Source organism: Callorhinus ursinus, unplaced genomic scaffold (assembly GCF_003265705.2).
Source record: "Callorhinus ursinus isolate GAN/ISIS: 27379988/994484 unplaced genomic scaffold, GSC_fseal_2.0 scaffold57, whole genome shotgun sequence".
In the NCBI taxonomy this organism is placed as follows: domain Eukaryota; kingdom Metazoa; phylum Chordata; class Mammalia; order Carnivora; family Otariidae; genus Callorhinus; species Callorhinus ursinus.
Window position 1 is genome coordinate 4,395,002 of NW_027397119.1, and position 15,944 is coordinate 4,410,945.

Sequence of the window (15,944 nt, forward strand, 5' to 3'; positions counted from 1 at the left end):
TTCTATTTGTATGCAAATCTTTGCATAGAAAAAGGTTGATTAGAAGGATAAACACAAAACTTAACAGTGGTTTCTTCTGAGTGTGATATTAGGATTTGGAGGAGAGTAGTTGAAGCATACTTTATATTCCATGTTCTGTATATATGTATTCTTCTGCATTGTTTATATTATTTAAGAATGTTAATATATAGTTGCATGACTGTCTTAACTAAAAGGAAGGAAAGCTTTTAAGTGAAATTTATTTGGTATCATGCCTAGAATATGGTAACAGATTTATTGCTGTTTCATCATCATAAATTCATGAAGAAATGATCTTTATAAGCTTTGGTTACTTGGGAAAACTATCTCTTACTATGCTGACATCTTGTGGCCAAACTTAGTATCTTACCAAAGTATTTTTTCCCAGCTTTATTGGATATAATTGACATACAACGTTGTATAAGTTTAAAGCATGCAAAGTGATTACCAAGGATTAGCTGACACCTCTGTCATATCACATATTTACCATTTCCTTTTTGTGGTGATCTCTTTCAGCAACTTCTGAGTATACAATACAGTATCTCGTTAACCATAATCATTAGATTCCCAGTTATTCACTTATAACTGGAAGTTTTTACCCCTTGACCAAAATCTCCCCGTTTCCTCAGTCCCTGGTAAATACCACTCTATTCTGTTTCTATGAGTTCAGTTTTTTTAGATTTCACATATAAGTGTAATCCTACAGAATTTATAGTCAGTCTTTGTCTGACTTATTTTACTTAGCATAATGCCCTCATGGTCCATCAGTGTTGTTGCAAATGGCAGGATTTCCTTTTTTCTCATGGCTGAATAATATTCCACTGTATATATGCACCACATCTCTATCCATTAATCTGTTGACAGACGTTTGGGCTGTTTCCATATGTATCTTGGCTATTGTGAATAATGCTGCAGTGAACACAGGAATGCAGATTTCTCTTCAATCCTGTTTTCAAAAAGTGGAATTGCTGGATCCATATGGTAGTTCTATTTTTAATTTTTTTGAGGAATTGCCATACTGTTTTCCATAGTGGCTGTACCAGTTTATATTCCCACCAGCAGTGTACAAGGGTCCTCTTTTCTCCACATCCTCGCCAACACTTGTTACTCTTATCTTTTTGATGATAACCATTCTAACAGTTGTGAAGTAATATTGCATTGTGGTTTTAGATTTGCAGTTCTCTCATGTTTAATGATATGTCCTTAAAATATTTAGTTGAGTGTTAGTATTTTTCCAAAAGATATAGACAGCTTTCAGTTAACTATACTAGTAGAGTGGAACCTAGGACCAATACTTTAAATATAGTTTTATACTTTGGCTTTAGAAAATATCCTCTGGAGATAAGTATAAAGAAAAATTATAAATCATGATGATCTTATTACCAGAGATATTCCCTGCCTTGTCAACAGTTTGGAATTTTGCCAACTGATCTTTTTTGTTACACATTTATTCATTCATTTATACACTCATTCAATAAGTATGTATTGGTCATCTATTATGTCCTAGGCACTGTTTTAAAAACTGAAGATAGGGGCGCCTGGGTGGCCCAGTCATTAAGCGTCTGCCTTCGGCTCAGGTCATGATCCCGGAGTCCTGGGATTGAGCCTTGCATCTCCGGCTCCCTGCTCGGTGGGAGTCTGATTCTCCCTCTCCCACTCCCCCTGCTTGTGTTCCCTCTCTCGCTGTCAAATAAATAAATAAAATCTTAAAAAAACAACAACAACAAAACTGAAGATACAGGGGATGCCTGGGTGGCTCAGTTGGTTAAGCGTCTGCCTTCAGCTCAGGTCATGATCCCAGGGTCCTGGGTTCGAGTTCCGCATCGGGCTCCCTGCTCAACGGGGAGCTTGCTTCTCCCTCTTCCTGCTCCCCCTGCTTGTGTGCTCATTATGTCTCTCTCTCTCTGACAAATAAATAAATAAAATCTTTTAAAAAAAATCTGAAGATAAAATGATGACCATGAGCTTTGTCCTTCTAACTTAATAGTCTGATGGGTAAAATGAGGAACTCTGGAGAATGTGGTATTAAATGAAACTGGAGAAATTAAAATTAAAAAGGAACCCAATCATGTACCCTCTACCCTCTTGTAGCCCATAGTCCGTTTCCCAAAAGCAGTGGAAGTGGGGGGAGGGGTGCTACATTTTGAAAATTTTGTTTGGCCTAATAATCAAATAAAAAGCTGTTGTGTTCTAAACAAGAAATGGAAACAGTTTGAATCAGTAATTATGATGAAGATGAAGAGAAGTGGGTGGATTCCAGAAATATTTAGGATGCAAAATTTGCAGGCTTTGGTGATGAACTGGATAGGGGGAGGGAGAAAGTAGGAGGCATCCTTGATGGTTGCACACTGGAATCGTGATGCCATTCAGTGAGGTAAAACTGGAATAAAGTCAGATTTGTGGGGAAGATCACTAGTTCAATTCCAGACATTTGAGGTGCCTTTGAGATATCCAAGAGAAAACTCTCTCTTGGCCACTGCATATGTAAGTACAGTTAATACATTTGGGAGTCATTTGGTAGCTGATGAGCATGGATGGCGGTTTTCAATGAGGGGAGACATCAGGAGTATCAAATGCTGCTGAGAGGTCAAATGAGATGAAGACTGAAAAATCTGTTTGATTTAGCAACAAATGTAAGTCATGGGTGACTTGAGCAAGTGCTGTTTTGGAGGAAGGATGTGCCTGGATGCCAGATTGGAGTGGATGAGGGAGCCAGAAGGCTGAAAGGAGATTGTTAACATGGGCCTACCTTAGAGAAGTTTATGAAGCGGTAAGAGGGTGGGAGTGAGGAGAAACTTACTGAGTGGTTTGGTTTTGTTTTATATTTGGGAGATTTGAGCATGTTTAAAAGCTAAGTAGGAAGAATTCAGTTGAAGGGAAGAATATATAGGAGAAAGAAATAATTAAGAATGTAAAGTTTCTGATGGTAAGTTGGGATGGAATCCAACACACAGCCTTTGGGATTGTGAGCATTCTCATTTCCTTTCTAAAAAAAAATCACAAATTATAACAACTGCTTAAAATAGTATTGTCTATAAGTGTTCGAATATTCTGGGAATTTATAGTTAAAAGCAAATGCTGAAAGTAGGAAACCTACCAAATTCTGTTCACCATTACGCCTTATCTTCTATAACATTCCAGACTCCTACAAACACCTACTGACAAGTCCACTTAAATGTCTAATGAATATCTCAAAGCTATTAACTCAGGATTCCTTCCACTACCTATTTATCCCAATCTTTCCCATTTCATTAAATGGTACCATCAGTTGCTGAAGACAAAAACCTGAATTACCCTTGATTCGTCTCTTTTCTACATACACAATAGCCTTCTTGAACTATCAGGTAAAAGATGAATATTTGAAAGTTACCAGCTTAAATATGAGAAAACAGTAGATGAACTCTAAATGAGAGTATATAGAGCTTTGAGGATTATTCATAATTAACAGGTAGGAGTGGGGCACCTGGGTCGCTCAGTCGTTTTAGTGTCCAGCTCTTGATTTTGGCTGAGTCATGATCTCAGGGTTGTGAGATTGAGCCCCTGGGCAGCTCCTCGCTCAGCAGGGAGTCTGCTTGAGATTCTTTCCCTCTGCCCTTCTCCACTCATGGCTCACTCTCTAAAATAAATAAATAAATCTTAAAACAACAACAACAACAACAACAAAACAGGAAGGCATGGTATTGGAAAACACCCATATTTCCAATGATAATTTTCAAAACTAAAATTTAATATGAAATAAAACCTCATTAAATATTAACTTGATAATTTTATTAGATGCCAAATTTAAAGGCATAGTATTTTAAATAATTATAAAGCAGATTTTGTATAGTGTTAATTTTTAAACTTACCAGATGCCTACAATTAAAGTAATTCTTCATGTTTATAGCTTTTATGATGTATGATCCTAAAATATAAGCTTGTTTTAGAAATGTGCTTTTGAGGACCCTCAGTCTTTTCTTATAATTTTAAGATATTTTAAAAATTATTCACATTTTCAAATATAAATCAAAAGGCAAAGGACATTGTTAACTTACTAATAACTTTTCAAAGTTAGGTTGATATATTAAATTGTATAATGTTTCTGTATGTATGTTTCAAAATTATTAATTAGCCATAACAATGTAGAGTCTTTTTGTTATTTAGTGCCTGGATTACAGTTGAGTTTAGCATCATCAAGCACATGGATACCTGATTAAGTTTTGGAGAAATTTCTAGGGATCTGGAAAGAGTTTTTTTTTTTTTTTTTTTAAATGATAGCCACTCTTCAGAGTGTCAGAGGCTGTTTAAGTTGTTTATATTGTATTGACTTTGGATGAAGCGTGCCTTATACGTTATCTCAGAGTTCTACGGTTAGAGGTACCCATGCCTGCCACATAAACTGGACTACTGTTCAGTTTATATTTCTGGAAATATAGAGAAAAGCAGCAAAGAGGTTTTGAATAGCTGTTATAAATTTTCCCTATAAGCATTAATTTTCTATCCCAGATTTAATAGCCTAGATTAGATATACTCCAATGAAGGAATGAGATTTAAACCTATTTTAATAGGTAAAACAGAATAAAATTGTATTTATCATCACTTTCTGGTCAAATCTTACCTGATTTTTCTCCTTTTCTTAACTCTCTTATGTAGAGTAACTACTTGGTGTTCATGGCAGAGCTCTTCTGGTGGTTCGAAGTTGTGAAGCCCTCATTTGTGCAGCCTCGTGTCATTCGTCCGCAAGGAGGTAGTAGGTGTTCCTGGAAACAAACAAAATGGAGAGTTTATCCAACCTCCCCTGGTTATTCTGTTCGAGGGAATCCTATTATTGTTATAAAACAGCTATTAGCCTTGATAAATTCTGAATATTTTAATATTTAAAGCTACTAAATTCTCTGTGAGACAGATGATGTAGGAGAGAACAGCTCTGAATTTGAAGCCTTATGTTGTGGAATTTTTAGCTTCAACTCTTGGCCTACTTTCCTCTCTTTGCATCTTTTACCCCCATCTCTAGCTTTTATTCCATTAGATGCTGAGTTTTTAATATTGCTACCCAGAATCCACTTAAATGATGTCTTGGCTTTAACCTACAATTTGAATTGACCATTAAACCATAAAAAGGTTTATATACATATTTTTAAGTCTGGTATGTTTTATGATTATTATATATCATGATCTATTGATTGCATATAAGAAAACTAAAAAATAAAGGGGTCACTGTAAAGATCCCTAGAAATAAAGAACAAAAAATCTTCCTGCATTCTCTCTAAAACAAATTTTCCTTTGGCTTCCATCATGAAACCAGAGGTTTATTCCTCTTGGGGAAAAAGGATTTTAAATTATAAGTTTAGCTCCACTAAAGAACTTTTCTTCCACCATAACTACGGGACCAGTTCTTTCTGCTGCCAATGGCTGTCCTGCCAAACACAAAACACGATTATTGTGCATCCCAACTACTTAGCTGCTTTCCTTGGCTCCAGATTTTGATATTTTTCTCACCATTACCCTTATTTCTCCTCTATCTCCTCCCTCTCAAAAAAATTAAAGAAAACAAAAAGATCAGGAAGGAGGAAAAAATATGTAGTCAAGAGAAAGGCATGTCACTGTAGTGAGTAGAATGAGCTTGCTTCCAGCATGCCCACTGCATCTCAGGCAAAATTCTGTGAACTATGCAATAAAGAGTATTTCATCTGTTCCATCTCTAAGCTGCTTAGGGCAGATTCTGATTATTGAACCATTATGTATCAAAGAATACCTACAAAGAAGTTAAGATCCTTTCTTAAGGCCATGTAATAAAGTCAGGTGTCTTCAGTAATTATCATAAACAATATCTGTACAACTTTTTATAATTAATATAGAATTTTCACTTACACTGTGTTCTGTGATTTTTATCTGTGAAGCCCACTATTCAAAATATTCAACAGCTATTACATTAGGTCTCAAAGGCAAAACTTAAATGGAGTCTTCCCCAGAGTTATTTACAAAAATATGAACTCTACGGGGGGTTTAATTATTGACCAGTGAAATTCTGTCTCTCTTAATTGACTACCAGAATATCAAATATTTCATAAAGAAATTACCATATGTAACTGAAGTTCTATGAAAGCTTTAGCAAAATTAGACACTCAGATTTATTTTTAAATACCTGTATTTATTTTTTATGTTAGGCCTCCCCCCACTTCCTTCCCCCCAGCTAGCCTTAATCAATTTTTTTAAGCCAGAACTCGAAGAGTTTTAAATTTTACCTTTGAAAATTATTTAAGAAGAAATTTTTCAATATGCTACAATAGGAAAATGGAAGTTATTAATGGTGGAAACATGCTAAATACATAATTTTGAGGCTTTTATCTTTTACTGTAGCTGAACCTGTGAACGATATGCCTTCAATTCCTGTCTTGAATGCAGCCAAAACAAACATCTTGGACAGTTCGTGTAGTTCTGACTTCACTTCAAGGTAGAGTCCAGAATGACTTCATTTTCACTGTTTCCATTCCATTTGCTAATGAAATCAAAATAAAATTTCATTAGTTTTTAAAATTTCAGTTGGACTTTGAACTAAGTAAGTTTTAACTAGCTTACAGCATGTATTACAGCTTGTTTTAACTTAAATGTAATTGAATTTACACAGAAAAGAATGTTTCATAAATAGGCTTTAAGGAATCACACTCAAAAGTGGGAGAATACATTCTGAGGTTCAAATAACCAACTTAAAACCAAATTTTTGCTGTAAAACTTGTTTATCATTGAGAACTGCTTAAATGATAAGCCTCGGGGTGGGGGGAATTTTAAATTTGTATTTGGGTTTTTAAATTTTTTTATTTTTTTAATCTTCGGGGTAGTTTCCCTTGCTGTGCTGTTTGCTGGTTCCTATAGCTAAACAAAGATCACAATAGAATGTTTATTGTAATACTGAATCTTTATGTGTGATGCTTTAGTTCTTCATATCAGGAACTGAATGGAGAGCAAAGTAAAAATTTACTATCAGGATAATCCTGACTTCTGACCCAAACATATGATAGACACATGAGTTTGTTTAAAATGTTTTTCAGCAGATCCTATAAGTAGTTTTTTATGTGTACTTATTAGAACCTAAAATTTTATTGACTTTGGACTCCTAATTTATCTTTTTAAGTTTAAAATTGCTGTATTTTGCAGTGTTTCAGAAATCCAAGCAGATCCATTAAAACTACATTTTAAAAATGATGAACAAGCAATTGAAAGTACTTTCTTTGTGAATTCTTGGCTTAACATAAAAATATGAACTTGTACTGAGCTGTCACCCACTTCACACATTTAAGAAGTTTTCTCTCTCGAGTGGGTGCTAATGGGTGTAAAACTGGAACCTGGACAGAACCCTTTCAGTACTCTTATTGCCTCTGTAGGGCTTCTTACCTCTGGACTGGCTGATGTCTCTAAAGTCCTTCCTACAGATTAAGAAAGCATTTTCCTTCCCTACCCTCTGATTTACTACTATGGATTGTCTTACTATGTTCACTAAGTTTTCTATTCTGTAACTATGCCTGAGATTTTACAAAAAGAGGTTAAGTTAGGATATTGCTGATCTAGGAGCTTCTCTATATTTTTTCCTACAGGAAACTTTTTTCTACACATTAATTTTCTTGGTGTTTTCCTGGGTTGATTATATAGTGACATTTCCTTCCTTGAAAATTTAGAAAACATTCAGCATTCTAGTTATGACTCTTGTACTATTAAATCTTTAAAATCTCTGAAACTTTCTGCTTTGAGGCTAGATTATCCCAAAATTATTATTTTTAGGAACCTTAGTTGGACCGTCTTCACATTTCTGACAATGGAAAATGTCTTAAGGCCCTCTGGAAGACTCCTCTCTTTTCTGTTTCTCAGACATCTCAGTGGCTGCCCTTACTCATTTTTCCTAGCAGATGGATGTCTAAATTCTTTTCCTTGAAGGGACACTGTGTAGCTGTCATTCTAGGATCCTACTAATCCTCTCATTTCTGTAAGCCCCCACGTGGTCCACAGGAGTTCTCCCATTGTAGAACTTTTCAGGAAGGAGACAAAAGTTTCCACTCTTCCTGAGAATAATGCAGGCACATGTACAAATGTGAGTGCCCCTAATGAAGTTGTGAGGGGAAAACAAAGGGAGAAGACAGGCAAAGCAAAAAACGTTTGTAGCAGCTAATCCACACACTTGACTACTAACCTGCTCAGCAGTTACACCAGATCAAAATTTTCTATGCAGATGTGAAAGTGAGGCAATTCATAGGAATTTAAAACACTTTAGCCATTATCTGGAGAAGAAGAGAGTGAATATATTTTAATTACGAACTTGTGTATCTTCAGGATTAGCCTCCTGTCAGATGTAAGGGAGAGTAGAAACAGGGGCAGTGATTTTAGAGGGAGGGATAACAGAAACAAACATGATAGGGGGCAGGTGAGTATTTCCTGATAGTCCTCTGAGAGAAAATATGATGTGCAGTTTAGGGGCAAAAGGCACACGGAAGCAGATAAGCATTTGCTTTGGAGACAAGGTTATGCAAGTTTTCCAGGTATTGTTGCCTTTAGAAAAGCTCACTGATTAAGCTTTCATTAAATAGTAAGAGCAAAATATTGTTGTTTCATTTGCCTTTTTTGGTTGACTTGTTCATGTTCTCAGTTTACAATAGCCAAAAGATAATGTCATTTGAAGGGGGACTACAGAAGTCACTACATACATTCTGTTCCCCAATTTATTCTCAATTGATTGGGGGTTGGGTTATTCTCAATTGATTGGGGGTTGGGATGTGTAACTTCTGCACTTGACTATAAGGTAGGCTACAAAAGACTTTAAACTTGGAGAAAAATTAAATTTGGGCCAAATGTCATGATAATTTGAGAAATAGACTACCTCATCCCCTGAATTAATTTAGATGGGGTCGAATTAAGAAATAGGAAAGCTTCCTATCTTTGTGGGCATTGAGGTCTTCAAGGTGCAGCTCTATATATTAATATTAATTGATGTAACTGTTAGAGATGTACAGACACAGGTCCGTGAGCAGGGAGGCTGTCAGGATCTTTTACAAGTGTTTATTATACCTGTAGTTTCTAGAGACTTAAATATTTCCAACTGATGACTTTCATTTAACTTACTCATTTGTTTTTCTATTTGTAAAATGAAAATAATAGGCTATATTTTATCTCACAAGGCCGTTGAGGTGTGTATGAAAATATTTCAGGCTCTTTGACTAAAAGATATAAAATACATAGAGATTCATATACTCACAGCCACGTTTGGTTTAAACAATGTTTCCTTTTTTTTTAATTTAGGATGCAGAGTCAGAGGTGATAATGTTGTTTCTAATTTCAGCCATTCTGTGTAAAGTTTATATTAAAGAACTAAAACATATTAAAACACTTTTAATTTATTTTACATTGCAGTGGGGAAGGAGCTGCCTTTACACACTCTCATCATTTGCCTTCTAGACATTCATGCTCCCAAGCTCATTCTTCAGCTTCAGGTAGTATTTTTGAAAAAACCTAGGTTAACTGGGAAATGATTGAGAATAAATGTAAATAAAAATATCTAGTCTTCTTTTTCTTTTGGAAAAGTGTTATATATACACTAAAAGGTTGATTTGTTTCTCTGTGCTTGCTTTTCCTAATAAAATGATCTCTATTTCTCTGTATATCCCACCTACTTACTTTTTAGTGCTCTTAATGAATCCTGAAATATTTGAAATCTGTTAAGCTGTAAGTTAAAATTTTTTACATACTTTCAATGACTTTTTCTTTTTCGCATTTGAAGGAGGAATTAGAAGGTCTTCATCTATGTCCTATGTTGATGGTTTCATAGGGACATGGCCCAAAGAGAAAAGGTAAACAAAGGGAATTATTTTTAGTATATTCACATTATCAATAAATGCTGTTTATTGAATCGCTATATTGTATACCTGCAACTAATATAACATGGTCAACTATGCTTCAGTAATTAAAAAAGAGAAAGAAATGCTAATTCTCTCTCTTTCTCTTTCTCTATTTTGTTGATAGCCAACTTGCAATTAGTACCTCACTTTGAAAAGGGCAATGTAGGCAGATGACCGAGAGTTCAAAGGGGCTAAATGTTAAAGGCAGCCCAGTAGCCCTACATTTACCTTGAGCACAATAGGATTATGAGAAATGGGAAAAGAAAGGAAGTATAATTTTAAATAATTGTTAAAGGGTATCAAATCATTTCTTTTCTGGGTGTGTTTAAGAATTTTTTTCTTTAAATGTTTTTTAGATCATCAGTGCATGGAGTTTCGTTTGATATTTCTTTTGATAAAGAAAATACTGTACACAGATCCACTCCAAACCGAGGAATCACTCGTTCTATTAGTAATGAAGGACTTACTCTGAACAATAATCGTGTATCTAAAAATATTAGGAAAAACTTGTCCTTTAAGCCAGTAAATGGAGAAGAGGAAGCAGAAAGCATTGAAGAAGAACTTAATATAGACTCTCACAGTGGCCTCAAATCTTACACGCCCCTTAATACAAATGAACTAAATTCCAATGAGAATATTCATTATAAGCTTCCAAATGGAGCTTTACAAAATAGGGTACTCCTAGATGAGTTTGGCAATCAGATTGAGACACCAAGCATTGAAGAAGCATTACAGATAATTCATGATACTGAAAAATCTCCCCATACATCTCAGCCAGACCACATTGCTAATGGCTTCTTTCTTCATAACCAGGAAATGAGTATCCTAAATTCAAACATCAAGCTAAATCAGTCTAGTCCTGATAACATAACTGATACAAAAGGTGCCTTGAGTCCCATAACTGACAATACTGAAGTAGACACTGGAATTCATGTTCCTTCAGAAGATATCCCGGAAACCATGGATGAAGATTCTTCTTTGAGAGATTACACTGTAAGCTTAGACTCTGACATGGACGACGCATCTAAATTTCTTCAGGATTATGATATTCGAACCAGCAACCCCAGAGAAGCTTTGAGTCCTTGTCCAAGTACTGTAAGTACCAAGTCTCAACCAGGTAGCAGTGCTTCTTCTAGTTCTGGAGTTAAAATGACCAGCTTTGCTGAACAGAAATTCAGGAAACTGAATCATACTGATGGGAAAAGTAGCGGGAGCAGTTCTCAGAAAACTACGCCAGAAGGCTCTGAACTTAACATTCCGCACGTGGTTGCTTGGGGACAAATTCCAGAAGAAGCAGGCCTTCCACAAGGCCGGGACACTACCCAGCTGTTGGCCTCTGAAATGGTGCATCTTAGGATGAAACTGGAAGAAAAGAGGCGCGCTATAGAAGCCCAGAAGAAGAAGATGGAGGCTGCTTTCACCAAGCAGAGGCAGAAGATGGGAAGGACGGCATTTCTTACTGTGGTGAAAAAGAGAGGGGATGGCATTTCCCCTCTTCGAGAGGAAGCAGCCGGTGCAGAAGATGAGAAAGTGTATACCGATCGAGCAAAAGAAAAGGATTCACAAAAGGCTAATGGACAGAGGAGTAAGTCTTTGGTGGATCTGAAGGAAAGCATGGAGAATCCTCAAGCCAAATGGCTGAAGTCTCCAACCACACCCATTGATCCAGAGAAGCAGTGGAACCTGGCAAGCCCCTCGGAGGAGACTTTAAATGAGGGAGAGATCTTAGAATATACAAAGTCCATTGAAAAGTTAAATTCATCTCTCCATTTTCTACAACAAGAAATGCAGCGCTTGTCACTTCAGCAGGAGATGTTAATGCAGATGAGGGAGCAGCAGTCCTGGGTGATTTCACCTCCTCAGCCCTCTCCACAAAAACAGATCCGAGATTTTAAACCTTCCAGGCAGGCAGGCCTGTCGTCAGCCAGTGCACCCTTCTCGTCAGATGCCCCCCGTCCTACCCATCCATCCCCACAGTCTTCCAACAGGAAGAGCACATCTTTTTCTGTTAAAAATCAAAGGACTCCTAGGCCAAATGAATTAAAAATAACGCCTTTGAATCGAACGCTGACGCCCCCTAGGTCTGTGGATAGTCTTCCTCGGTTACGGAGGTTTTCACCGAGTCAAGTTCCTATTCAGACTAGGTCATTTGTATGTTTTGGGGATGACGGAGAGCCTCAGTTAAAGGAATCCAAACCTAAGGAAGAAGTTAAAAAGGAAGAACTGGAATCCAAAGGGCCTGCGGGACAGCATGTACGTAACCCAGAAGAAAAGGAGATCAGGCCTCTTGAGTCAACAGTTTCTGAAGTCCTGTCCCAGCCTATCACAGAGACCGTCCGACTGACACCAAATGAAGACCAGCTGAACCAGCCTGCAGAGCCTCCTCCTAAACCTGTTTTCCCACCTGCTGCTCCTAAAAATGTTAATCTGATTGAAGTTTCCCTCTCAGATCTGAAACCTCCTGAAAAGGCTGATGTATCTGTTGAAAAATACGATGGAGAAAGTGATAAAGAACAATTTGATGATGACCAGAAAGTATGCTGTGGATTCTTTTTTAAGGTAATAACTAATCTTCATCGTTTTGGGCATCATCATTAGATGGGTTTGGTTTAGTTGATGTACTCTTTTAATAGTAGTCCCTTTTGTTACAAGCCTGCCACTAACCCTGAAATACATTTTGGGGCTCCCCTTGGTGTCTTGTCGTGACATCCAAGCACACTGAACAGTCTTCTTTTCACCAAGGTCATGGTACATGTTTAGATATGCTGTTTTTGCTCTGCCTCTCTTGCTTGCTTTTATAAAAGCCTTTTAAAAAAATGTTAAGCTATTTGGATCTCTTCCAAGAGTTGTCAGTTTGTAAAAAGCACATAATTTGGCATTGCATGTAAGTATATTTTAGTTTTTTTTTAATTTTCTTTCCTTTTAAAAGTTTTGTTTCTTAAAAAAAATTTTAAGGGATGCCTGGGTAACCTAATTGGTTAAGTGTCTGCCTTTGGCTCAGGTCATGATTCCAGGGTCCTGGGATCGAGTCCTGCATCGCAGGGAGCCTCCTTCTCCCTCTGCCTGCCACTCCCCCTGCTTGTGCTCGCTCTCTGACAAATAAATAAAAATAAAAATCTTAAAAATCTTTTTAAAAAATTGACCAGACATAACCTTGCAAGGTGAAACATTTAAAAATAACGTATATAGTTTGAACAGAAATAGCTCCTTTAAAAGCATTGGACAAAGGTCTAGCATATGACTCCTAATCTCAATATTGATATTGTATACAACATACTGTAGCCAGCCAACACAAATATTGAACAGTATCACCTTTTGATGGTCAAGATCTTAAAATTTATCATAGGTATTAGAAAAACAAGAGCTTAGTGTTTTTAAATTTTTCTCCTAATTACCCATTTTCTTCATCTTTGTTTTCTTGTATTTTCCAAATTACCTATAGGAAAGAATATTTTTTTAATAATCAGAAACATATGGATGTGTTACTCTTGTTTTTTTAATTAAGGAACTAAAGATCAACTCTGATCCTGTCTAGCTCCACAATTTGGAATACAGAGGAAAAAAACAACCCTCAACAGCATCAGTTTATAATTTAAGATTTTAAATTGAAACAGCAGTCCTACTGGAATAAGAACCCAAGAATATTGAAGGAATTACAATCACTATTTTTACTTTTGGTCATTTAATATTGGAAATTTGTAATTTATTTTAAAGTTGATCTCAGGGTGATTGCCATTTAGCCCCTTTTAAAGTTTAGAAATTTGAATGTGAGTCATGTTTAGTCTCTTAACCATGTAAAATGACTAATTTTTAATAGAATGCTACTGTAGACATAAATAGATAACAGTTTACTAATTTTAGAGACCCTGGCTACCTCTGTTCCTTGCAGAGAAAGGAACACGGAAGGGAGAGGATCCTTCAGGGTGAAACAGGCAGCACATCTGTACCTTCATGTCCATTCTGTCATGCGGCAGTGGTTTCATTTATGTGATATAACCATATAGCTAATTTTTGGGTACTTTTACTTGAGTTTTCTTTATTGAGCATGTATTTTAAATACAATTTTTAATGGAATTTTTAAAAAGATTTTATTTTTAAGTAATCTCCACACCTAACATGGGGCTCAAACTCACGACGCTAAGATCAAGAGTCGTGTGCTCTTCCAATTGAGCCAGCCAGGTGCCCTAGTTTGAATGCAATTTTTAAAATTGAGGGAAAACTCCCTGCTTTTAAGTTATTTATTAGGGTCCAAAAAAAACACCTCTGCCCCTTTTTTTTTCTTGTTATGGTTCTTTGCAAACTTCCTAGGTTTTATAAACATGTTATTAAGTAAGTGTAAGTGTCCTTTGGTAGTTGATAGAACTGTTACCACTTTAATTCACTTTTTAAAAAAATATTTGAGAGAGAGAGCACACAGGGGTAGGGGGGAGGGTCAGACTCCCCACTGAGTGACCTGAGCTGAAGGCAGACACTTAACCGACTGAGCCACCCAGGCGCCCCTGATTCACTTCTTCCTTCATAATTTCTGGAACATGTCCACATATGGTGGGATTGGAATAAGGATGACTAGATAGTTTGAATTTTCAGTTATAAATGTGACCACAGTTGAAAATGAGAATACTGGTGCACACAACATTACACGTTTTTCAATGAAATCCATGCTTAGGATGACCAAAAAGCAGAAAATGATATGGCAATGAAACGGGCAGCTTTGCTGGAGAAACGACTGCGGAGGGAGAAGGAGACTCAGCTTCGGAAACAGCAGCTGGAAGCAGAGATGGAGCATAAGAAAGAGGAAACGAGGTAAAGGCTAGGGCCGTGCGGGCCCTGGATCTGAGTGCTGAGGGTATGCAGCCGGGCTGTGCTTTCTCAGGGATACTTAACAGGTTGTTCAGACGTTTGCAGCGTATGGAGACAACTGAATTAATGCTGATTTCTGGTGCTCTTTATAAGTTAATTTATTTTCCCAAAGTATTGGTCGCTTGTACATTTTTATCCTAAGTTTGAGGCATTTCAAAGTAACATTCTCCAGAAACATTAATTTAAAATAACTTCACTGGTTTTTACACACATATTTTTTAAAAGCAGTCATTTACTAATGGTATGTTTATGTATATTTTAGTGATCTAAATTATCTCAAGTGTATTTTAAACAAACCATTTTTTCCCAAGGTGCTGAAATGTAATAATTCTCCCTTCTCGCATCAAAGCCATACTCCCTCTTTAGTGTGCAGAATAAGAAATTCAACCATTTGGTTTCTTAGGCGTAAAACTGAGGAAGAGCGTCAGAAGAAGGAAGATGAGAAAGCGCGCAGAGAATTTATCAGACAGGAGTATATGAGGCGAAAACAACTGAAACTAATGGAAGACATGGATACAGTAATTAAACCCCGTCCTCAAATAGCAAAACAAAAGAAACAGCGCCCAAAATCTATTCACAGAGATCATATTGAGTCTCCCAAAACACCAATAAAAGGTCCTCCAGGTAACACAGCTTATTATGAAGAGTCTGTTCATAAAAAAAACACCAGCCTGGTTTATCATACTAACTTGACTGTGCTTTGGTATGCTAAATTGGATACACAATTGAGATGATGCATGCTAATTTGGAAAACCAAAATGAGCAAATGTAGTTTTTTTATGACTTAAGTGTGTTATGTGTGCATGCATATATTCAGTAGAGCCCGTGTGAGTGCTAAAGCATCCGGTATAAATACTAACCTATCAGGGAACTCTGCCCTCAGATATAATCTCTCTGAATTGTTAATACTGTTTCCATACTTGTTCATTTAAGGATAAACACTGTATGCATGGAAATACATAAGAAACCCATTGGTATAATAAGGAATATAAAAGCAAGAGTTCATGAGTCCCTCCTTTAAGACAGAAATGGTCAAGCGTCCAAATCTATAATTTTTGGAGTTGAGAGAATGTATCCTAAAATTTAGCACATATACTCACTTTTTAAAAAAATATATATTTTATTAAAACTAAACCCCATGGAAAACTTTATAGAGAATTCCCATAGTTACTTTAAAACTGAGGAAAAATAATATAACATTGACTG

General features: G+C 36.4%; 1 protein-coding gene and 1 long non-coding RNA gene across 11 annotated transcripts in view; one reads left to right on the forward strand and one right to left on the reverse strand.

The window, feature by feature from the left end:
* CAMSAP2 (calmodulin regulated spectrin associated protein family member 2) overlaps positions 1–15,944 on the forward strand; it is a 108,140-nt gene that overhangs the window by 85,338 nt on the left and 6,858 nt on the right. For all 5 annotated transcript variants that reach the window (XM_073884601.1, XM_073884602.1, XM_025855174.2 and 2 more), the window contains 7 exons: positions 4,651–4,744; positions 6,358–6,451; positions 9,394–9,473; positions 9,761–9,830; positions 10,235–12,437; positions 14,545–14,681; positions 15,142–15,362. In XM_073884601.1, coding sequence (XP_073740702.1) covers positions 4,651–4,744; positions 6,358–6,451; positions 9,394–9,473; positions 9,761–9,830; positions 10,235–12,437; positions 14,545–14,681; positions 15,142–15,362 — 2,899 coding nt within the window. The remainder of the gene's footprint in view (positions 1–4,650; positions 4,745–6,357; positions 6,452–9,393; positions 9,474–9,760; positions 9,831–10,234; positions 12,438–14,544; positions 14,682–15,141; positions 15,363–15,944) is intronic.
* LOC112811199 (uncharacterized) overlaps positions 1–15,944 on the reverse strand; it is a 54,918-nt gene that overhangs the window by 2,251 nt on the left and 36,723 nt on the right. For 2 of the 6 annotated variants that reach the window (XR_012375839.1, XR_012375836.1), the window contains exons 3-7: positions 13,274–13,314; positions 8,180–8,267; positions 6,364–6,496; positions 4,616–4,757; positions 3,482–3,634 (exon numbers count right to left, since the gene is read on the reverse strand). This is a non-coding gene — a long non-coding RNA (uncharacterized lncRNA). The remainder of the gene's footprint in view (positions 1–3,481; positions 3,635–4,615; positions 4,758–6,363; positions 6,497–8,179; positions 8,268–13,273; positions 13,315–15,944) is intronic. The other 4 variants (XR_012375840.1, XR_012375837.1, XR_012375838.1 and 1 more) reach the window with 3 other exon arrangements.